Below are 24,807 nucleotides of genomic sequence, written 5' to 3' on the forward strand. Positions count from 1 at the left end.
GCATGAAATGCTAGAACTAGAGTCCTTTTAATTAATAGCAGTTAATGCAAATGTATTTTGCTTTATCTTTTTCTTTTATGTCCCTGTGTCTGGGACTGAATTGCAGATATATGTGGGTTGTGTTTCCATTAATGCTGACCATTCAAGGGTATGTCACTTCAGTCAATAGTCTTTCAAATTCCTGTAAACGCTATTTTCCACATTTATTTATTCTTTTGAGTATATGGAATATAGATGAATTTCCAATAAAAGATACAGCAAATAGATGAACAACTCCCTATAGCATTTACAAGATACGGAAGTTTAAATTCTCACTTAGTGCTGGGAATATGTGTCTTATGACTATAGCTGCTGAACTCTCTGAGAACAAATCATTCATGAATAATGGTGCCTGTATTGCTTTTCCTTTTAGTTCATCAAAATCCACAGCAAATATTCCAGTCCTACCTTAGAGAGAGGTAACATTAGTGATGAATACCTGCAAATGAACATATTCGGTGCAACAAATGATAGGCACTGTTTACTTATGAGATCAGCCAGCCCCTCTTTTGGTGGGACTAAAAAAATGATGAGCATAGGTGGAAGGAACTGTGCTGTCTCCAGAAACTAATACTTCAGTTATTTCAGAGGGCTCATAATACAGTCAATACAGCTGCACTCAAGAGATAGTTAGTCATCAGTTCCCAGGATATCCCCTTCAGGAAGGGGGCGGAACCGGTCTGAGCTTAGAACGGGACTGTTCTCCTTAAGGGGCAGAAAATGTATGAATTCTCTGTCTCTCACAATAGAGAAGCCATGTCAGATTAGATGCTGCTCTTTCCTAAATGGAGCAAAACATTCCTTAAAGAATGTTTCATGAGTATACCCACTATTGCTGGGCAATAAATAAGAACACCACACATAAAGCTTGTAGTGCTAAAAAATTCAACAGCTCTTGACACTTTGGCAGAAGTTGCCCAAGTTACATTGTCCTGAGTTACATTTTCCAAATGATTACATCATGTCCAGCCTGACACTGTTTAATCTTCCTTCCAGCAGCCAATAATTACATATTTTAATGCAGATGGAATATGAAGAATGTTATATTTTTCTAAGTCTCCTTCTATGATCACTGTTAGATACAACATAATCCATAAGATACACTATTTCTGGAAGAGGCAGGACAAATGTTAAAGCTTTAAGAAACAAGGCATACCTGGTAACTTTCCTTGTATTGCTAATTCATCAAACTCATTTGGAAACTTCAAGCCTTCCATTATTCTACCTCCTCCTGTTAAAATGTCATAAAGCAGCAAGCCAAATGAATAAACATCAGCTTGCTGATTGTAAATAACATTTCCTCTGGCAACCTCTGGTGCTCGAAATCCTGCAAATAAATCATTCATTAATAAGTATGCTTCATATCAAGATGAAGCCATCTTTATACTTTAAAAAGTAAACAACTATTGATAAAAACAGCACAGGAAGTGCACGGAAAATCATCAAACTATTTCTGGGCTGGCAATAGCTTGTATTTGGCAGACCTCCAAAAATATCAGCAGTAAGTACAAAGAAAGGCAATAGTACATCAGTTACAGAACTCCTGCCCCATTTAATATAAAATAATCGTTTTATCAATGAATGCTAAAAATCAAGGGCAAGTCTGCAGTCTTTATTGAAGGTCTAACATTTAACACTTGAAGTCACGCACTCAAATACAACTTAAAAGACCTAAAAGCACTTTTCAAAGTGGTTGAATTGTTCAGTGCTTTAGAATGGATGCTAATAGGGTCTCTCTAAAGTTGGAGAACAGTGCAGGTATTTATTGCCTTTAAAAAAAATTAAGACTTATGTACGCACTACTGGAAATTAAAGCAAAAAATGTTAGCAGTATAATTTCAATATCACAATAACCATATTAAAACAAGAAAATGGAGAATTATTATGAATGCATGTAATTTAATTTCTTCTCTTTTTAAAGCTTTAGTATACTCCTTGATTCTTCTAAAAGGTGTTAAAACATGAACAGGAGGAAAGGCCAAGAGGTATAAATCTGGCATCACAACTTGTAATATGATTAGGACCCCTTTTTGTGATTTTGGCTAGAATATAGATTTGAGTTACTTCTTACAGACTACATAAAAAATATATTAGATATTTTGGACATAATGGACTTTAAATCAAAGCATATTTCCATACCTGGTGTGCCTTCAGAGGTTTTTATTCCCATTCGGCAACAATACTGGGCAATGCCATAGTCAGCTATTTTTGCAATAACAGCTGAGTTGGGATATAAGGTAAAAAGCAACACATTGTGAGGCTTTAAATCACGGTAGATGATCATTGCTGAATGCAGGTACCTAGTAATCAAAAAAATATTTATTGAAAGCATTTGTAAGTCAGGGGTGCATCTGTATATACACACTGAGTGCATTATTCCCACAACAGTAAACTGTGCTTTCAAACATGAAATACTGTGTTAAAAATGTCAAACATCACCAATATGACACAGCCTTTCCAGATAGTGACTTTTGAATTGTTCTGAAATACTATTTACTACCTTACTATTTACATTGCAGTATTTCAGTACCAAGTTTTATCTGAAGAGTCACTGACAGTTTGAAAAATGCATCTTAGAACCTTAAGCTTCTTTGACCCCTGAGCCCCCTTGCAGGTTTTGTCATTTTAAAGTCACACTGCAAGAGCTCCTGAGGTCATTCATGGACTTTCAGAACTTGAGAAATGCACTAAATTAATTTCTTTGACATTTCAGTAAGAAATCAGCAGCCACATAGAAATTGCACCCAGAGTCTTGCAATTTCTCTACTTATATGAGCACTACTCATTAGCAGGAAAAAACAGGTAACAAAAGTATGTGTTATGTATCAGCCAATCAACCATAAAAATACAAGCACTTGTCTGACCCAGGAAATATTCTGCTTGGGATGTGAGAGAACGGAAGCTTTTCATTTGCATTACATTCTACTTGAAGCTATATCCTGTTTTTACAGCAATGCAGAAGTGACACTTACCTCAAACCATCTGCTACATGTAGAGCTATCCTGTGCTGAAGTGTTCTAGTTAAACTTGCATTGTCTTGTTGCAGCAAACGGTCAAGAGATCCTTTGAGGGCTAATTCCATCACCAGCATCCGGGGACGGATTGCAGCAGCCAGCAAAGACACTAAACTGGGGTGGTGAAGGTGACAAAGCACTGCAAGCTCCTGTAAATTGTAAAATCAGATGAAATAGTGCAAATAGCATAATCTCTGCACATCTAAAGCAAACTGAGGAATATTTTGGAGTGAAGACTTGCAATTTACTTAAACTTTTAGAACTCTTCTCTAGGGTTGGTATTCCAAGAGCAGCACTACCGAAAGAAAGGCAGTATTTCTTACTTGTCTTAGGAGCCTGAGGGAAGTATGCTTATTGAAAATCTTTACAGCAACCTCTTCACCACCATAGGATGCACGGTACACAGATCCAAACCCACCATCACCTTTTCAACAATAAAATTGAAGAGAGTATTATAAACAAAGGGATAACAACAATTTCTCAAAAAGAAAAGCTGAAAGCATTCAGTTTTAAAATGTGTGAGTTATCCACTGTTTTAAGCTTCATAATCAGTAAAATAAACTTACAAAAAACAGTGTCCTAGTGCACAAGTTACTGGAAAATTCAAAACTCAATAACCTGAAATTCAGAATACCTTAAAATAATACATTTCTTCAGAAATGAAATGTCTAAAATGCTTTTCATATGTGGCAGAACTGACTTAAATAGATTTGTTTACACAATCTCTGTAAAAAAAACACCCTACAAAATAATGCTTACCCAAGAGAAATTCAGGAGCTTCATCAAATTCCAGGTCATCATTGTTCAACATAATATTTCTAGGCAAATCAGCCAATATCAGATCTGGAGCAATCTGAGCAATTGGAATGGTCTGTCTTGGTTGATCTGGATTTACCAAGAGGTCACCTAAGAAAAACAAAAGAGAAAATGAAAAAAAAAAAAGGGTAGGCATCATTCAAAAAGCACTGAAAGGCACGAGGATCTCTGAGAATGTGTAAGATCAATGTACCTAAAATTAGATTCATATATGTGCTTACACATACATACATACATATATATATGCATGTGCACAGACATACACACTAATCAAGTCTGCCATACAAATTCTTGGATCTTACATGTTTAAGTATTTTCAAGGTTCTATATATGTACCAATCAACTGTGAAAAAAATTGTTGCTATGTGACAACACCAAACTAACCAAGAGATTATTTTTCTGTCTGTAAAAAGAAAGAATGCTGTTAGTATGTAGAATGCCATACTGAATATTGTCTTTTAAATTACTGTGCTATGTGATCCAGCCAAGAGATCAAGTATTAGTTTTACTTTGTGCTGAATTCAGTTCCAAGATTGAAGCTGCATTATCAATATTATGACAAAATGATTCTTTTCATTATTGCTGGTTTTATATAACTACAGAGAGTATATGCAATCTGTCTCATATTCTATACTTGTATATACTAGACAGCTCTTACATAAAAAACCAAGTTGCTTTTGCCTTACACTGTGTTATTTCTTATGGAAATGAAATATTTTTAAATAATGTGAAGTACCCAAATGTTATAAAGGGGACATTGCACAGTATTTGTCTAGATACAAGTGTACCTCTGTATACCTCAAATGGCATAAATACATACCTTCTTCAGCCTTCCTAAGTAAGTCATCAAGTAGTATTTTTTGATGTTCTTCACCATCTTGAAAGCTGTACAGAGCCCATTTCTTCAACAGTGTTTCCCCTTCACCACACACATCTATTTCCAACAAACCTGGAAACCATTCTTCCATAAGAGAATCTATGTGATCCACAACTTGCCCCAAAAGGATGCACCCTTTAAGAAAACAAAAAAGGGAAATTACAGACCCCATCTGCCATACTTTTAATTACAAAGATAAACTCTACATTCCAAAGGCAAAAGCACAACAAACCAAAATGCCAAGCTGCAATCAAACTGGAGCAAAATTCAGGCTCAGGAATAATTAACCTTTTCTGCAAGAAGGTGCTGTAATTTTCAAAAAACTGTCTGGGTTGTTGTCAAATACTGCTGATTCCACTAGACAATAAGCTTCAGGAGACCAGTTCAAGTAGATGCCTTGTCTCCAGTACATTCTATTAGGACGAAGAGCTCGCTCTAGAAAACACAAAATTAGATTAAAAATCTGATCTTCAATATGAATGTCAATTTTAAAATATTCAGAACAATTTATGGTACTTTGAATATATAATTATGATTGCAGGATTATACCTACACAAATAATAAACAAAATAAAGGCTACAACCTTGCAGGCAGCATAGCCCCACAAAAGCTGAATATATGTCAACTGCTGTTCAATTCTATAAGGCATACCAACAAACTGTAAATATTTAACCAGATGGTAAGTCATGCAGCAGGTTGGCATTACAGAAATGCTTAGGTACATTCAGATTCAAGCACAGAATATCTCAGGCAAAATATGAAAAAAGCTGTGATTTAAATTTTTCCTGTCACACACTCATGAAACAGCAGGAAGCAACTGGAATTTGCTGCTCAGAAGAAACTGGAATGCCAGGACAGCAGGCACTTACAAATGATATTTGTAGAGTACTAGCATGTGAAAGCATGGAATTCTTGGAAAAAAAGTAAAGACATATACCCTCTTTCTAATAAAAACAAAGCTTTGAGACTTAAATAAAGGGAGTATTCATGAACCTGAAGAAAAGCAGTTTGTTTTTCTGTGTGGAATACATATCCCTTCCTGTATTCTTTGTGGAAGTAAATAGCAATATTGTATAAACATAAGGATTTCCTCTATCTCTAGCATGTGAAGGAGAGAAATGGATTGCTTACAACCTTAACTTTCTTTTGCACACCACTGTGAAGATCAGGCACTACCTGTTCCTGCATACTTCTAAGTTACAAAAATAACCATTGTCTTTTTCTTACATTTGTGAAGTGTTAGGAATTTAGCTAAAGCAAAACAATGTTGGGGACTAAAGCTTTAACATGCAGATGTTGGCATTCAGAGCAAACTTGCACACTATTCCTTTTGAAGATAAAGATTTGTACCTCTTCCTGATAGCATGTAAGGTGATATCTCAAGCAACCTGTTGATCAGCCTGGACCAAAATCCCATAGGAAAGTATGGCATCTCATAAAGCCTGATGATAATTTCTGAATTTTCACAATGGGGAAGCTCTATAACAGGTCTGTGATCAGACAAGCTGAAAGAATAAAAATATTAAGACAGTATTCGATGATGTACTATAGCTGAGCTGATGACATATATTATTTATTATGTAAAATGCATTACTTATTAATGAATGCAGGATTCAGATGGCCAGGGAGCTAACAGATAGTGTATTTTTTTATTCTGCTTGCTTGTGTCACAGTGAAGTTCTGACTGTAATTTAAACCCAACAGAACCTTGCTAACAATCCCTAGATATTTAATGCAAATATGAGAAAAATCTGAGACATACATAAGGCAGGTAAGACATTCAGATAAAAATCTTCCTATCCCAGGGCTTTGAGGACATAGAAATCCTAATCAGTGCAGCCATGCAACACTCTCCATTTGGCAACATGAACATTACTAAACACATAGGGAAATCTGTAACTGAGGCAGAGAAATTGCGTTATCTGCTTCAGGTGAAAAAAAAATACCACATTCAAAGTCATACACTTTTTTGTCACCACACTTAATATCTAGACTTTTTGAAGGAGGTACTGACTCTGAATAACTTATATGTGGTTCTCACTTCAAGCAAATAGGGTGTGGAATTTTTTTGTTATCTTTTATATTACAATAACTATCTGTAATGCTGGCACACTGCTGTGTGAAGCTAAATTACAATCTCCTTGCTGTAGTCTTGAAGCATGGTAACTGTAAAAGAAATATTATCCACATAAAGTGTTCTATCATTTATAGTTTCCATTTACCCAGCATGTTGATACAACATAAGCCTTACCTACTACAAGATCAGCTTAACATGTCTCTTCTGAAAGCATTTACTAAAATGTAATATACAAAGAGTTTATCATGCTTTCATGCACCAAATTGCTCTGATGATCAGTGAAACCAGTTAGGCTGATGGGAAGTTTCTATTTTGATCTATCTTTATGTCTGTCATTTGTGGGTTTAAGTTCCTTGCTTACCTGCTTGGGATTAGTAGTTGGTCTTCTCCTAATGGCAAAGCAATCTGAAACTTTTCCAGAAGCTTGAAGTATTGTGACATATAGATTTTAGGAAACTTGCTCTTCTTCAAAAGGAATTTTTCCACATCTGAACGCTTTACAATTCCCTTAGGGTATTTAGAACAGCCCTCCACTTTCACCATCAGAATCTTTTTTAAAAAAGTGAAACAATTTCAGGTGTACATTCTTCATTAGATGAAAGTTTCAGATGTTATAAAATCTGAATACATATAATAAATTTTGAGAGTGTTTCTAGATCAACATTTCAATGATGGTCTCACTTAAGCAGTCAGTCTGCTGCTCTCCCATTCCAACTCCATAACCACTCACTTTCCTCTGCCAGCTGTACCAAGCACACAATTACACTTCTTCCCCCTTCTTACAGCCTTTAACCCAAAGTTCCAGCTTTCATCTCAACCTGTGTCAATGATTGCAGGATTACCTTGCATTCATAGGGTTCTTCTACTCTACATGTATTCTTGTGTCTGTTGCAATTTAAATGATATTGGACATTACGATTTAAGAACAGACAAGCAATGAGACAGTCAGTTGTCCAAAAGCAATAGAAACAGAAAGAACCAGGTAAAAAAATATGGGCCTTGAGAAAATTCTAGATGAAGAAACAATAAAGAAATGGTGAAGAAGAAACACTGATAAGTTACAGTGGCTTTAGACAGGGGAAAACGTACCAGGAATGTATACACAAAAAGTAATCAGTCTGACCTGTGCCATGATTTTACACAGCCACTTAGGATCTACAAAATACAGATCTCTTAGCTGTAGTGCTGGGTCTTGAAAATGAAGGAGAACACCTGAACAAAGAAAACTGTAATTAGCAGTGCATTGCTCAAGCTCAATATTAAGCAAAGTAAGCACTCCACTCTGGGCTGTTTTTATTATGTGAATTGACATAAAAAATTTGAATAATAAATACAGCTATATTTATGGCAATATCTCAGAAGAGTAGAGTCCAAGCACGATTTGTTCAGCTTTGCCTTTATTTTCAGACTTTTTGTTAGATTTTTAATCTGACTTGGTTTTTTTTGCTAAGCCCTGTCTGGTTTATTATTTCATCTTAGGACATCAGTACTGCACTGAGATAAGCTCCTCTAACCACTATTCTATTTGAGCTATTGAAGCAATTGCATCTTTCTTCAGCAACTGTGTTGTCTAACCAGCAGTTTGATGTTTTCGAGGAGTGCTAAGAGATAGCAAGAGATAGAAACCGTTACAGTTGTGATCCTTCATGTCATGGAATTCCCTTCCTAACAATGTGGTTTAACAAACTGATGCTACCCAAGCTTAGACACTTCAGCGTACCATTTTGTGGCAACCTTGTAAAAGACTTAAAAACGTGTACAGATCTGTCAGCAGCAGATTTGCAACAAAGTGCTAACAAGCACACATTGAAGAGAATATTTTACCTGATTCATTCAGAAAGTGAATCGCATGAGGGAGTTCATTTTCATCCAATTGTAACTGGCTTTCTTGTACCAGTTCCAGTAAGCGTTTCTGATCAATCACAGGAAATTCTCCTGGGACATTTTTACGTTCCAGCAAAATTCTCTTTTCCAGCTCCAGGTAGCTGTCAGGAATTAGCTGACCAACCACTGGTTGATCTCTGATCTGTAAAATTAGGAATAATAATCTTAAATGTATTAATTTATTCATGTGAAATGCAGAAAATAAAACTAAGATATAAAGTGTATGTCTACTCAATAGTAGCATAAAGAAGGAACAAGAAGATTCATTTATTGACTATCCTGGCTTTTGAAAGGTAGATGTAACTAAATATTCTTTCAGAATTATAATGCCTTTCTATAAATAAACACTCCGAGAAAAAAATATTTCCATATTACTTGTACATAAAAAATAACAAATGAGGTCTTCTCAGAAGACGTTATTTCAAAGAGAAGCTTTGGTTCAAACTAAAAGGAAAATATTCATTGTATGAGCAGATGGTGTCATACATCTCCAGTTAACACAAACAGTAGACATTAATAAAAAAAACTATGCTTCTTGAAATATGTAATATCTCCAGCCATGTCTTTAGGTAAACTGGGGAAAAAAGGTAGTAGCTCAATTAAGTCTCCACTGCTGGCAGTCAGTGGACAAGAGAAGAGAATGAAATAAATTTAGCCACATTAGTGATGCTTAGGGGAAACAGATGGGTGCTTTGTGCCTGGTTCCTGAGCCCGAGCTCCTTCCTGGAGACACCCTTTAGTATATGGTAATCACTAGTACCAGGTCAGGTTTTCCTTTCTCCACAGGTGCTGAGCTACTAACTTTTTTGAGGAGATAGGAAACAACTTCTCCAATATTTACAAACTGTCTTCTTAGCTGTAATCTTTCTCTCACCAATGCACTGTGATATTTCTATGTGTCAAAAATGTAATTGGTACCTTGTGCAGATGAAATGAATGCCTTGTGTAATTTCAAAGACTTCAGAGAACTTGATGACAGCGCTGAATACTTGACCCACTTTGTCTAACCTCTAAGCAGATACCTTGTAACATTCCTTTCACAAACTACCTACATCATTTATGGTAATTATCCAATTTCCTTCAGGCCACCTTACATCTGTGCAGAAGTTTAAACATCAGTTTAAGTCATAGTCTCAAGAGATATAGATGTTAAAGGAAAAAAAATTTTCAAGAAGCACAACTTCTCTGGAGTGCTGAAGAAGTATGGTGAGACATAAAGCCACATACACCTGTACAAACACCAGCTCTATTCATGCCCATTGGATGTATCAGAAGTGGAATTAACCCCTTTCACTTGAAGAGGCCACCTCCTTGCCCTTTAACAGGTTAGCTGTTCCCTGCACTGTGGAATGAAGAAAGGGAGATTTTGGATGTGAATAAGCTGCTAGTTTCCAAGAGAAACAAGAGGAGTGTGTACACTTTAACTCATTTGTAACACCACTGGTGTAAGGCTAGTCATAAATACATCATCTGCTTTATAAAATCTCCCAAGCAGTCATTCAAAAGAAATTTGGGTTCTGATATGATTTATGAACTTCTGCCATTGACCTAAGTAGCACAGGACATCACCTCTTCACTTTAATGTGTTATGACACTATGTATGATTGATACTGTATAAGTGAAAAAAAAGTATTCTTTTTGTTACAGATTGGATCCTGTCTTTCTATAAGCTCCATGCCTGGGCTGGTCTCTTCATCCACACTTCGTACCGTGGCTAAGGAGAGAGCAGGGAACGAGCTGGGATGACTTTGGAGACAACAGAATTACATGTGCAGATACTCGAGTCTAGGAGGATTACTCAGTCCACAGGATCTTCTTTTCCTGCTTTAATTCACTTTCCTCTTTATAAAAATAGTTTCATGCTATGTAAAATGAAATCAGTAAATGGGAAACCAGTTGGTTTTCAGAAACCACAGAATCGTATTTCTTGTCCCCTGAAATCTTGCAGTACTTACTGTAATTATGTAATGTCACCCAAGAAACCAAGATTTTAATTAGCTTTCTTTGTAAGAAAAAGACGGCTCATTTTTAATGAAATATTTGATTTATGGCCCTACTGCTTGAAAACAGAACTTAGCTGGGATTTTTACTAAGCTGATTTTTTTGGTAGAAAATCAAATTAAAACAAACCTGGCAATTTTCCTTCATTATTTTGCTGTGTGTAGCATTTTATAGAAGGCAAGATGACTTTGCTATCACACAAAAATGTAATTAATTACGTATTGATGTTTAAAAATGTATTCACTTAAGTAAAACAAGGATGTTTTCAGAATTACAAACAGTATGTAGCTTACCTTGAAGTGAAGACTCTCCTTTATGATGATTTTCCGAAGTCTGATAATGGAATCAGATTCTTCTGTGGCATTCACAAAGTGGTAATCCTGGATTGCTGGGAAGCCTCGCTTGTTCAACAGCTCCCTAGTAATTTTGCTCATGCAGGCCTTACGCTGCATTTCATCACAAACATCCAAATGAGTGCCAACAAGAATGACAGGGGATGTTGAAGCTCGAGCCTGTTAGTGAGATCCATACTGTTGATTAACTCAATAGTGAATGTTGACTTTAGTGTTTTATATTCACATAAAATGTGAGCAATTCAGTCAAACATTCAGAGAGCAGTCTACTTCAAAACAGAAATATTAAAAAACAAGCTTTTTCTAAAAGGAAGGAGTGTACATCTGGATTTCATTCTTTGCAGATTAACAGTATTGGCAGTAAAGTGGAGGGACATTTTTCATTAAGAACATCCAACAAAATGGAAAAGCCAAAAGAAATGATACGTTGCTAGCTGTCATTGGAACAGTGCAGTGAAACATCAGCAAGTTCACTGAAGAAGATAGAGAGAAGAAAGGAGATAGGAAAGGAGGAAAGGAAAACACATCAGAAATTATTTTCATCAACACTAAACTGACTGCAACCCTGTGTCCTGTATCACTGCCCAAGGTGGAAAGAGTGGAAAAGACAAGTTTCATTAACACGATCAGTAAACAAACTCTTCATGTGAGTCTGTCACCCAGTCAAGGCTAACCATCCTACAAAAAGGAAAGATGCTTGCTCACCATGGAAAGACTCCATAAATGGACACAAACACTTAGAAAAAATGAAAAGTATACAGGCAGATTCTCAGGTCCACTCCCAACCATAGTTCTGGAATAATTTCTATTAACAATAGGATATTAAGTATACACTTAATAGCACAATTTCAAACCTGTATCTTGTCAGTTTTAAATTAATCTAGTTCTGATTTCCCCAAAATTTACACTGGTGTAAAAGAAAAATGCAAATTTAACTCATCATTTCTTTAATACTACTTTTTTATTTTTATCAGTCAATTCAAAATACTGCCAGAACATACACACCATTCTTTTGCACATCACTTTGTACAATTTTAAGTCCAAAATGGTGCTAATCATTTCTTTTTACATCTAAAAATACTTTCATATCCAATACATGATGTATTTCAGCTCTTGATTAATATTACTACTAATCTTATTTTCTGAAGAATTTTTTTTTCTTCTTCCCCTATAAAAATATTTGTGGTTAATTTGCTGTTGACCTATAGCTCCCTGGAAAGGAGAATTCCATTCTGTATGTCTTACCTTGATGTTAAAAAGCCATGGCTTCATAGCATCCACCTCTGCTTGTCCCTTGCTGAGATCATAAACAGCAAGATATAAAGCCCTCTGGGTCATAAAATGAGGATGGGTACTGTAGAACTCTTCTTGTCCTAATGATCAAAAATTTCCATTGTTTAGTACTTCCTTGACTGAACATCTTCAGATCACAAAAAGGCAGAGGAACACTCGTCTTCAGACCAGAAATTCACAAATGAACCTAATATCTAAATTGACAGGAAATCATAATAACTATGAATTTTAGGAAGGCACTCTGTGGTAGGTCATTGGCTGAAGTGTAACGTTAAAACACATACGCTGGTTTTAAATCAAGAAGTGTAAGGTTTAACTGGATAAACATGGGTGCTGCACAGACAATTAAAAGGTCAGGATTCTTTTAAAACTCCAATACTGAATTTCTCCCTCACTCCTCCCTCTCCTTCTACCTTCTTCCTTCCCTTTCTCCTACACTTTGAGCAACTTCAAAATAAGTTCACATAATTAAGCATTTAAAAGCACAACTAAAGATGGAAACCCAGCTTAAATATCACTGGTCTGTGCTTATGCATTGTGACAGATTGTATTTAAATGATGATAGACCACTGTTTAAAAATAACTCTTCTATAGCCTAAAATAGCCCTGGATTTTAGAAGTGCTTCTGTAGTCCCCCAAACTTAGAAAGTTTTCCAGAAACACAAGGTTCAAAGACTTGTCCTAAGTGCTTTGTTGTCTGTGATCTTACAAACCTGTGACACTGCAGAGCCTAGAGAGACCCAGATTATAAAAGAGAGAAACAGAGTTCAATTAAAGATTCTTCTGGTAAGCTGTTTCTTACTACTCTGAAATGATTATTTTGAAGTATTATAGTTGAAATGAGTCGTCAAACCACATTTAATGATGAGAAATTCCTGAAGCTTTATATTAAATCTGAGGGATTAGCTGCTAGTTTACAGAATTCACTAATTTATAAGTGGTCCCTGGACTTTGGGTGTACGTTTGTGTGATTCTACTGTCCCCAGTTCGAATTACCACAGGCTGACTCTAAGAATAAGTAATGAATTAAAATGTTAGAAAAGACAATAGTAGAGGAAAATAAACTCAGGAAATACCTCCAAAGTCCCACACATTTAATATAAGCTCTTTCTTCATTTTGCCTTTCCCTTGAATGATCCAGTCTTTTACATCAATGCCTATTGTAGCTTTTGGAGAGCCTAATTCTGTCCGTTTGCTTTTCATTAGTTGTTGTAGCAGGGTAGTTTTCCCACTGCCAGTGTTCCCAACAATCATGAGCTTCATTCTGTTATAAGGTACAGCCTTCTTCAGTCGTTGTTGAAGAAATCTGGTAGAAAAAAGTTTGCAAAACTCACAGAAGAGTAAAATAGAGAGAAATACTATATCAAGAACAAGGAAACATCTAGAACCATATCATTTTCTTCAAATTTTCAGTATCTGTTTGATACAACTGTTCTTTTAACTTTACTCTAATTTCTGATTTGATAGGTGAAGTTTAATTAAGAATATGTCTTTTTTTGTTGTTGTTCTGTTTTGTAATTATCCTAAAATTGTGCTCTGTGCAGTGCACTGGGGAACACAATAAACATATTACAAACAATTGGTAAGCACCATTTATTGCACAGTTTATAGAAGCATCAAATTCAAGAGGAAATACTAGTATGGTCTAAACCACTCCACTATATGTGTGTGTGTGTTGATATGATAACCTTCCATAGAGCAGCATGCTGGATTTCATATGACAAACCAGCATGTCTTTTCAAAAACAGTATGTTATTTTCTTAATGCTTACTGCAAATCCCAAGAAAACAAACCAGGAATATTCAAGAGCAATAGGGCAACAAACCTGATAATGTCTCTGGCTTTGCATCCCACATGCTTGAAGTCTAAATTAAGATGGAGTCCTTCCAAAGGAAGATCCCAGACTTTGGACAGTCTTCCCATTTCATCAGGAAAGAATCTCAAATCAGGATTGTAACTTACATCCAGAGAAGTCAAGTTCTCTAGGAAGCCAATCTGAGGAGGAATCTAAATAAAAGAACATTTAATGGGCAACTAAATGTAAAAAAAATAGTGAACATGAATACATTAAATAATTAACAAAACTAGGTATTATTTTTACTGCTGTAGTTCTTTTTTTTTAATAAACAGGCCTAATATCCCACACTAAGAGAGAAAAGACCTTATAAGTAATTCATTATACAAGCTGATTATGTGACACATTCCAGGCAGAAAAGCTGAATACAATATATATGTGATTTTCATCCACAGAAAGTACTATTTGCACTTACATACCATTTCACTAATGCAATGTACAATGGTATGAGAGGTGACATGAAAATCAAATGAACATTGAAAAACTGCATTCAACTGAAAAGCAATTAAATTTTCTTTAGGTAGAATCTTACACTTTACCTCCTTTAACTTGTTGTGGGAGAGGTGTAGCTTTTCTAGCCTAGACCATGCACATGCCTTTTCACTCAAGTCCAAGACGTCTATTTGATTATGATTAAATAACAGCTCCCTTAAATTTAGTGATTTCCAGTGCATTGGTCCAGGCAGGCTTAGGATCTTGTTTTGGCTTAAATCTACTGATCGCAAACTAAAAACATGAAAATAAAAAAGAGAGAAGTTAGCAAATGAAAAACCCAGATTAGCTGGAACCAGAATTGTATTCATTTTTAATAAACAAGTGGATTAGCTATCAGAAGAGCTGGTTTTCTGACTGAAATCCAAATAGAAGTAGATATGTTTGCAAATACATGTATGTGCAGAAATTACATAGTTCACCTACACCTATTGGACAAGTACACTGTTTATGTTATCACGAAACACAAAGCACACAAAAACACATGCAACACCTTATTGATTTGTCTGAGTTCAGATGTAGAACCTGAAAACTGCACTTTTTTCAGCACATCCATTAAATCTGCTGCTGTGAATGTTAGCATGCTGAAATTGTGGAATACCACATTAATAATAACATGCTCTAAGCAAATTTCATTAATGTAAGTTCCCAAATCTTAGATCTGCCCTCTCTACGGTGCCATCAGCACTCACATCTCCCCACACCTATTGGATCATCCCTTCCAAGCACTCCTTCCACAATCTCATTCTACTGATCTGTTAAGGTCAGCAACTTCTATAAAAAAAGCAGAAGTCCAATTTTCACATGAGTAATGCTTTGAAGGTATAGCGAAATAAATGTCACATGCATCTTTATCACAATTCCTTCTAGAGGAAGTGTTTTGCTTTGAGAATAAAAATCTCATGTTATTTGGGAAGTGAAAAACTAATCTCAGTAGCCTTGTGCAAATGTCTGCAGAACTCAAAAAGGAAAAATTGCCAATATCTTTTCATTGTTGGTTCCAAGGAAATATGAGATTAATTCTAATATTCTCAGCAAGAATTGTCAGCTTCAGCTGTCAAGGAATATATTTTCAACAATAGTGATTTGAAGCTGAGGAACAGAATTTCTCAGAATCATGAAGAAAATGACTAATTTGTCTTCAGTTTAAAAGCTACCAAGTTCTGGATTTAACCAGTTAGTGAGGATTCCCTGAAAACCAGTAAAACATGCAGAATTTTCTGCTTAACAACAATTTTGTCATCAGATCTTCTTTATCAAGAACTTGACATTAATGTCAATAAATAGAAGAATAACTTACTGTGGTAGAAGAAGAATTGCTTCTGGAACATTAGTAAAGCAATTTTGGGATAATTTTAAACTTGTTATGCTGGATGACAAGTCAGGTATTTTTTCTAGAGCAGAAAAAGAGATTAATCCTATTACTTTTAAGAATGGTTAAATTATTTTTAAGACTGGAGTTTAGACAGACTAAAAGGTCAGTCTATCATTTTCATACAAAGCTATCACCCACCAGAGTTCAAATCTTTTTTTTTTAAAGCTTATTTAAAACTAAACTCCCCAAATTAATTAACATATTGGCTTTTAACAAATTCTACACTGTTATCCTTCATCTCCTAGTGGCATTAAACACCAAAATAATCTTACTTACACTTTACTGTACTGCAAGCGTACAAGAGAGTCTCATGTGATCCAGGATTTGTTGGGTCTTATTCACCCATTCATTCTTATTCATTCTTATAAAAATGCATCTAATGGTTCATCTGTGTTTAATGCAATTCTAAGAGTTACCTTCTGAAATAAGGTGACAATATTTTCAAAATGGAAGGTTTTATGTCTTGAAGAAAGAATAAATTCTAACAGTAACTTATAAGCTCTCACAGTATCACTGAAAATCTAATTTGTATAATTTGTAATTTGCATAGCTAAAGTGGTTTTACACCTTTGCATAAAATATGCTAAACACTGACACACACTCTGGATGGACTCAATTCAGTTCCTTAGCACTGGGTTCTAGTGAAGGGGATCTGCCCTGTGCTACCTGAGCTGTCTGCACAAGGTTGAAAGATAAAACACAGGAGCTATGGAAGTCCTGCTTTTTCTGGACCAGAACCTGTAAGCCAAGGGGGATGATTCAGGGCATCTCAAATGACACCTTCATGCAGGCAACTGGAACACACATTCTCTCTTATTCTGAAGATAATGCCAGATATTATGTGGTAAATACTTAATCATAGAATCATTTAGGTTGGAAAAGATCTCTAAGACCAATGTACCCAACCGTTAATCCTGCACTGCCAAGTCCACCACTAAAGGCCTAAAGGCCACATTCACACGTCTTTTAAATACCTTCCAGAGATGGTGACTCAACCACTTCTCTGTGCACCCTGTTCCAAGGCTTGACAACCCTTTCAGGGAAGAAATTTTTCTCAGTTTCCCATCTTGTCCTATTGCCTGTTTCTTGGGAGAAGACATTGACCCCCACCTGGCCACAGCCTCCTTTCAGGCAGTTGTAGAGACCGATAAGGTCTCCCCTGAGCCTCCTTTTCTCCAGGCTGAACACCCCCAGCTCCCTCAGCCGCTCCTCATCAGACTTGTGCTCCAGACCCTTCCCCAGCTCCATTGCCCTTCTCTGGACATGCTCCAGCACCTCAATGTCTTTCTCAAAGTGAGAGGCCCAGAACTGAACACAGGATTTGAGGTGTGGCCTCACCAGTGTCAAGTACAGGGGGACAATCGCTGCCCTGTTCCTGCTGGCCAGACTTGTTGGTACAAGCCAGGATTCATCTCTGTATTACAGTACAGTATTAAACCTGTATTAGTACTAGATTTGCAATCTGAATGATTTCCTCTGCCTTGAACCTTCCTCAATAGTGTGTACAATCTCAAGTACACTCATCCATTTTTACAGCACCCATTCCAAATGTAAAAACAAGATGGGTTAGCTGAGTCACATCAGACGACTGGAAGCATACTTGATGCTTCAGTGATCAAAAGGTAATGCTTAGGAAACTGTATAAACAAGGACAAGTACATGTAGTATTACTCTTTTCTGTTCTCCCAAGACTCCAAATGCTGGTGGCAGAGGAATTTTGTGACTTGGAATAGTTTCTAGAAGGTGAATCCTATTTTCACAGGTACTTACCAAGGACATTCATCCTGGCATTGAACTGCTCCAGTTTTGTACAGCCCATGAAGACATTCTCAGCAAGGGATGAAATACTGTTCTTACTAATGTTTAAAATTTTCAGGTCTTTCAAGCACAGGGGTGAACATAAGCATGAAATTTTGTTTCTATGATAACAACAAGAAAAAAGACAATCCATGTTTTACTTAGAAACTATTAGGTAAAAGGTGAAAGTAGCATTGATCTGACAATGTCATCCTTACACCAGTAAAACAAAAAGAAAACTTTATCTACATAAAGACTGACCAGTCAGCAAAAACACTAGTACATGTGGCAACGTGGAATAACAGGACTGATATTAGAATCAGCTTAATTAATTTGGAGACCAAGTGTCAAAATGTATTGTAAGGTTTAGTTTTCTGATTACATACTGGAGATCAATCCCACACAAAGAGGATTGTTGCATTGGTGAGAGGTTCTGTGTACTAAAAATATGTGTTTGCAATATTGTAATTACAGAATTACTAACAACCTAAAAAAACTTTTAAAAAAGGATTCCCTATATGGAATGGAATTCAGGATGAGTATATAATTTTACACAATGTATTCTGGGGAATAATAATGTTATTATTATATAATAATATTGTATATTATATATGTAGTATATTTTTATAATATTATGTAATATATTATATAAATATAAAATATATTTATTATATAAAATATATATTTATATAATTAATAGATAGAAATTATATATTTTAATATATATTTATATAATATATAATGTTATATAATATTATATAAAATATTATAATAACACCAGAAATAGGAAGAGAAAGATCCCAAAAACACAGAGATAAAAGATCCATCCACTGTTTTGCCAGGGTAGTATTACTAACAAAGTTCACCATCTTATTTAGCATGAGCTGTAGGAAATGAATGAGACAGTCTCTGCGGTTTACAGAGCTATCACCAATTGCATTTTTAAGAATTCCATACAGGTATGAATTACCTCACTAAGAAATATGATAGTAAGTGCTGGCAAACAAAAAGCTACATGTTTTCTCTGGTTTTGTAATTTAAAACATATCCATACCAATACCTAAAATTACATTAATACTACTTCCAGAAAAGCTTTTCTGCATATGAAATACAGTGGAAACTGTATTGTGTATACAGAAAACCTAGTTGAATATGTCAGACTACACAGCCCTGTGGATTAATAGTATGGTAGCAGAAAGATACTGAACTACAACATATTTAGCATGTTACTGGAACAGCAAAGCTGTTAGGTTCTATCAAGGTCCAAAGACATTCTCATGTTTTGTACTTTGCAATACAACAATGAAAATTGTAGCAATTTACACATTTGGAAGACAGTGTCAGTGTTTCACTGGTGACTAAACAATCCTTTCCATGCTATAAGAGTCATCATTCTGCATCATAAATCTATTATTTCCTGTTATGTTTGTTATGCTACAGCCCATTTTCTCATGCTACTCACCCTTCCAGCAAGAGTTGTTCCAGATTTTCAGCAACACTTGTAAGAAATTCAGGAGTGCACACCAGCTGATTGTATGAAAGGTTAAGTTGCTTTAGAGTTGGACATCTCAGGTGTGGATCCAAAGCAAAGGAAGGTCCAATGTCATTTCGAGAGATATCAAGATTTGCAATACAATTCATTTTCAGTAAGTAAGTTGGGAAAGAAGTAAATCGGTTACTGTGCAAATCCAAGTAAGTCAAGCATTTCAAGTTCTGAAAGAAAAGGATAATTCATTTTTAAGAACTTAAAAGAAAATACGAATTTATATGTTTATAACTGAGTTATATTTTTATACAAATTATTAATTTATTTATATTTAACTCACATGGAAAAATAGCAGAAAATAGCAATCGTACCAATGTAACCTACAATATTTCTATGACAAAATAAAGTATAGGGCATTATTCAAAAATAATTAGCTACATTTCATAAAATTTAAAATATTAATTGCCTGCAGTTCTCAGTTCCATTTCCATTATTATGCTACTTAATATCACACATCTTAAAGCAGTTCTCTGCAGTAAATAACTTAAAACAATTCCATGAAAATACTTTTATTTCTAATGAACATGAATGCTGAACGAAAGTTGAGTAAATGTATGAAGCATGCAAAAATGTACAGCCATACTCTTGAATAATATTGCTATGGATACATTATTACAATACATACGGACTACATTATTAGAGACCAACTATTTATTTTAACTAATTTCAACTTGTATGACAGAAAATCATGCAGAATTACTTCACACAGTTGTTCTGGAATGTTTGTAAGAGCATTTTGGTGGAGCTCCAGTTTCTCAAGGTGTTCCAGATGACTAGTTAGGCAGCTATTCTGGCTGATGGCATCAATGTTCTCCAGCTCATTTGATGAAAGATCTAGTGATTTAATATATTCTTTCTCTGAGATCAATGAAGAAAGACTGTCTGATGGTCTTATATGTGATGACAATTTTGAGACGCCTTCTATGAAAACAAAAATGTGAAAATACCATGATTTCATTTATTACTTATGTAAAATTTCAATCAATCAGCTTGGGATTTAAAGATGAAGAAGAGAGTGAATGTTTGCATATTGGTTAAGATCCAAATCCATGAAGAATTCTATTAAGACACAGAAATTTGTAAAACAGTAGGGAAGGGAAAGAGATGGATCCTTACAAACCGCACAACAGAAGGAGCTTTTGAAAGCTAATAAGGGCACTCATTAAACTCCATTGCCTACAAAAATTATATGTCGAGTCCAGGAAATAAAAATCCCTATATATGCATTATTTTTACTTCACTGTAGTATTTCCCAAATGTATCCTCCTCTTAAACAAATATATAATCTGTCTCAAATCTTTGCATGCTACGTCTGTGAAAGCATTAAGGATGCCAAATCTGTTATATACCTTAAATTGTATAGTTTACTTACTGGGGGATTCATCTGAGAGCAAGAATTTTCGTCTTTGTTTCATTAATGGTTCATAATCTGAGCCAGGTCCCTGCAAAATCCAAGAGAAAAAGCATTTAGGAACATATGCATGTTCTGAAATCATCCAAATTGTTGTGATTTCTTTTCATCAGAGCCTATGGGAGAACACAAAGACACTGTATACTTGAACTGAAAATAACAGTAGGTCACATCTTTATGAAACGTATTAACCCATGCAATATGAAAGAATGGTAGATTTAAAGTGCAATGGAAGCAGCGCATTTCTGGTAACTCAGAATGATTTTCACTAGGGTGCAGTAATAGGATGGACCAGGATATTGCAAAATGTAGCTTCCTCTAGGGAAGCCACTCTCTCCAGTTTCCCTTTACAGTAAATGGGAAGAGACAAGCTCCTTCCAAAGGAATGTGACTTTGATTCCACCAATTTGTCCTCTTATGTCTTATTAAGGAATCGGTCTCTCTCCATTGATTGTTGCTGAAGATCAGCTTCACTAAGGGGAAGTTAAATCTTTGTGAATGGGCCCATGATCCCTGTATTTCCATTTGAACACCAGACTGAAAAGTTGAACAATTCAAAAGGGTGTCTACTTTTTAGTGATCATAAATTTTTGCTGACATAAATTCATCCGTACAGCGCACCACAACAGAAAGAAACACTGAATGGCAACAGTGAGACAAAGCCCATATGGCTACACGACCTTTCCTAACATTTGATTATTAACAGTTTTGGAGTAGGCAATGGAGACGGACTTAAAAACCTGGAATGTGCAAGGATCTGACTTACCACAGAGTAGGAATGTCGCAGCAAAGTAGGAGAACCTCTTTGACATGCCATTTCCCTACAATATAAATCAGCAACTGCAATGGAATTGGACTTCTTTTTTGTAAAAAGTGAACCTTCACTTCCTTGAACACAGAAGGAGAAATAGGTAAGAAAATGTGTTTAAAGATGAGGCTCAGAGTTCAACTGTAATATAGATGCTGACAAAGGAGAGATGCATTCCAAAAGCATCAATACTGGCAGGATCTCACTGGTCAATTCTGTGTGCAATAGGCCCAGAATGTTGTCAGTGTGTTCTAGAGTGGAGGGGCCATACTAACCTGACACTCTTCAAGTAGGACCTGCAGGTGATTGCAGGACCTGCACTGATGATTTATGATTTAAAGTTTCCATCGGGTTGGGATTATTATACATGTTTCATAACACATCTTTCTGCTACTTCAGTGTAAATACTTCTTAAAATAGAAAAGGGTTGGATTTCAATAGATAAATTTGCACTCCCACATTGAGAATGAAACATCAAATGCCACTCTGGATTTGGTGATTCAGGAGACATTTGATGTCATTATCTGGAGACATTTGATGTTCCTCTTCTCAAGGCTACTTTTAAAACTCCTAAAATCACTCCTGCATTCTTTTATGATAACAACTTTTCTACATGGGGCAACAAATAGACCAACAGAAATTAAAAGTAGTGCTGAATGATAAAAGGAAAAGAACAAAACAGAATCAAAAAGTTCCTTAGGATTCTCTGATTCCAAAATTCAAATTCTTTATCTGTGATGATTTTAAGTAACCAACTGTTCTAAAACAAGAGCAACATTTGAACAACAAAAAGATATGTTACAAATTAAGGCTACTTTCATTATTTAAGTTGCTGGTATTATAGACAGAAATAATGTCTGTCTATAAGTTAAAGGCATTCAAATGTCCTGGTTACAAAGGATGACGTTGGGCTGAACATAAATCTGTCATTTACATTTTCTGATCAATTAGTTTATCTTTGGGATAGGGCTTGTTTCACCTACTTTATTTGTTAATAACATAGTCCTCTATACCAGATCTGGTTGTAGGAACTTTATTTACAGACTACCCAGGGAACAGAGGGGTTTCTAGATCGCAATACACTTGACTACATGATGAGACAAATTGGGCTCTCAAAGGTCTTGCTTTTTGCCATAGATTATAAAGGCAGCTCAGAAACAGAACAGAAAAAGTCAAAATCTAAATTCAGTTGCATGAATCTCACTCTTTCTCTCTACAAAACACTGGATGCATGACAAACTAATTTTAAATGTATAACTGAATAAAACACTTCAAGGTCTTAGTTTTGTAGATGAAGCACATACCACAAACTGTTTTCCAATGTTACCCCAAACAGAGTTTTAGATAGAAGTTTTTTTATTCATGGGAGTTGTTATATCTCAAATACATATAAACAACTGATTTATGGCTATAGGCTATCTCTAGTACATTAGATTGGGATTATAAAAAGCAAAAAAGAAAATAAAACCAATTACCTTCACTATCAATATCATCACTCAAAGGAAAAATACTGTCCACTAATGGGTCAGGTATGAAATTCCAATCATAGTTTCTATCCACTCCATCTTCAGACAAGTTTGAATCAGAGGAGGCTCTTGATCTATCCTCTGAAATGTTCTTCATCTGGAATTTGAGCACCATCCTTGCCAGTGCAGAACCTGCATCTGTATGTACAAGAAATGGAAAAGATAAAATAATCCCCAAGAAATCCAAGTAGCTTTAAAAAAATAACAGAAATAACTTGATTTATTTTCAGGTTTCCCAAAACTTTCTATAGTCAGCTGAGTGGTATGAGGAGATTCTCAACTGAAAGTCTTCACCTAAAACACTTCCATAGTGCCATCAAAAGATATTGACACATTTTGTATAGCAATTTCTACATATACTCACTTTGTTTTCTTGTTTGAGTAAGTTTATCTGGGAACAAAGGAATGAGCCAGGAAGGTTCTAATCTGCCAAAACCAAATCCTCCAAGACATATACTGCTGTTGGTGACATCAAGGCTAAGCTTCTTTAAGAGCAAGCTGATGATTTGGCTATCTCCTCTCTTTATACTGATGGTCAAAGCACTCCGAATATCCTGCTCTCGAGCACCATTGGCTAATAACAATTCCACCAATTTAGGATTATTTCCTTTCTCACAAACCTAATAGAGAAAAGCAATTAAAACAAACCAAGAATGTGAAGCATTCAAGTAACAGCTCAGACTGCATAAAGAGGCTTGTCTCAAATTCAGATTGACTTTATTTTAAGGATTGTGTCTCTTTCTCAATTATGCAATGCCTTACTCCTTGGAGCATATGCCTGCCTAAGGCGTCAGAGTACCAATTCCCATTTTCATGAAGGCTTTGCCCAAAATGTATCAAATGCTTGAATTCTGCAGTTGTAATTTTTGTCACGAGTGCACACAGTTTTCAGGCAGAAATGAAGGGTAATTTATCTAGTTTGATTATTGCATGTGGTCTATGGCAACTCCATTTATTTATCCGTTCAGGGGAAAATAGACACTTAGGGGTTATCATCTGGATATTCAATGAACAGACAACAACAGTGAGTCTCATCAAGCCTTGCCTAATGATAGTGAGCTCAGATCTACTGGCTTTAACTACCTGAAAGGAGGGTGTAGCCAGGTAGAGATTGGCCACTTCTCCTAGGCAGCCAGTTGCAGGACAAGAGGACATGGTCTCAGTCTGCACCAGGAGAGGTTCAGGTTGGACATCAGGAAGAATTTCTTCACTGACAGGGTGGCTAAGCATTGGAACGGGCTGCTCAGGGAAGTGGTGGAGTCCCCATTCCTGGAAGTGTCCAAGAAACAACTGGATGTGGCACTTAGTGCTCTGGCTTAGTTGACAAGGTGGTGTTAAGCCAAAGTTTGGACTTCACTATCATCGAGGTCTTTTCCAACCTTTATGTTTCTGTGATTCAGTCGGCTCCTCCCAATCTCCAAGCCTGCATTGCTACACAGACCAGTGTTGATTGTCAACACTAAAAATATTTTCTAGAAATACTTTCAGTTACTTCAGTATGCCCTCTGTGGTTTGCTAACACTGATTTGCCTACCTCACACTCTATGAATGGATGGTCAGTTCTAAACCCAGCTGTGCTTCACCACCCAGAGAGTTCTACCAGCAGAATTGAACACTTCCTAATTCCCTTCGTGCAGTGGGGT

General features: G+C 35.8%; 1 protein-coding gene across 2 annotated transcripts in view; it reads right to left on the reverse strand.

Moving 5' to 3' along the window:
• The window catches only part of LRRK2 (leucine rich repeat kinase 2), a 65,036-nt gene that overhangs the window by 12,149 nt on the left and 28,080 nt on the right, over positions 1–24,807 (reverse strand). For both annotated transcript variants that reach the window (XM_068995071.1, XM_068995077.1), the window contains 24 exons: positions 23,529–23,784; positions 23,114–23,302; positions 21,597–21,718; positions 20,792–20,861; positions 20,120–20,340; positions 19,336–19,586; positions 17,847–17,995; positions 16,002–16,095; positions 14,749–14,935; positions 14,180–14,361; positions 13,431–13,660; positions 12,307–12,434; positions 11,002–11,220; positions 8,648–8,849; positions 7,947–8,035; positions 7,185–7,372; positions 6,097–6,251; positions 5,035–5,181; positions 4,690–4,881; positions 3,813–3,959; positions 3,377–3,477; positions 3,012–3,202; positions 2,179–2,339; positions 1,196–1,366 (listed from right to left, as the gene is read on the reverse strand). In XM_068995071.1, coding sequence (XP_068851172.1) covers positions 1,196–1,366; positions 2,179–2,339; positions 3,012–3,202; positions 3,377–3,477; positions 3,813–3,959; positions 4,690–4,881; positions 5,035–5,181; positions 6,097–6,251; positions 7,185–7,372; positions 7,947–8,035; positions 8,648–8,849; positions 11,002–11,220; positions 12,307–12,434; positions 13,431–13,660; positions 14,180–14,361; positions 14,749–14,935; positions 16,002–16,095; positions 17,847–17,995; positions 19,336–19,586; positions 20,120–20,340; positions 20,792–20,861; positions 21,597–21,718; positions 23,114–23,302; positions 23,529–23,784 — 4,042 coding nt within the window. The remainder of the gene's footprint in view (positions 1–1,195; positions 1,367–2,178; positions 2,340–3,011; positions 3,203–3,376; positions 3,478–3,812; positions 3,960–4,689; positions 4,882–5,034; positions 5,182–6,096; positions 6,252–7,184; positions 7,373–7,946; positions 8,036–8,647; positions 8,850–11,001; positions 11,221–12,306; positions 12,435–13,430; positions 13,661–14,179; positions 14,362–14,748; positions 14,936–16,001; positions 16,096–17,846; positions 17,996–19,335; positions 19,587–20,119; positions 20,341–20,791; positions 20,862–21,596; positions 21,719–23,113; positions 23,303–23,528; positions 23,785–24,807) is intronic.

This window comes from Aphelocoma coerulescens, chromosome 1A, assembly GCF_041296385.1.
Source record: "Aphelocoma coerulescens isolate FSJ_1873_10779 chromosome 1A, UR_Acoe_1.0, whole genome shotgun sequence".
In the NCBI taxonomy this organism is placed as follows: domain Eukaryota; kingdom Metazoa; phylum Chordata; class Aves; order Passeriformes; family Corvidae; genus Aphelocoma; species Aphelocoma coerulescens.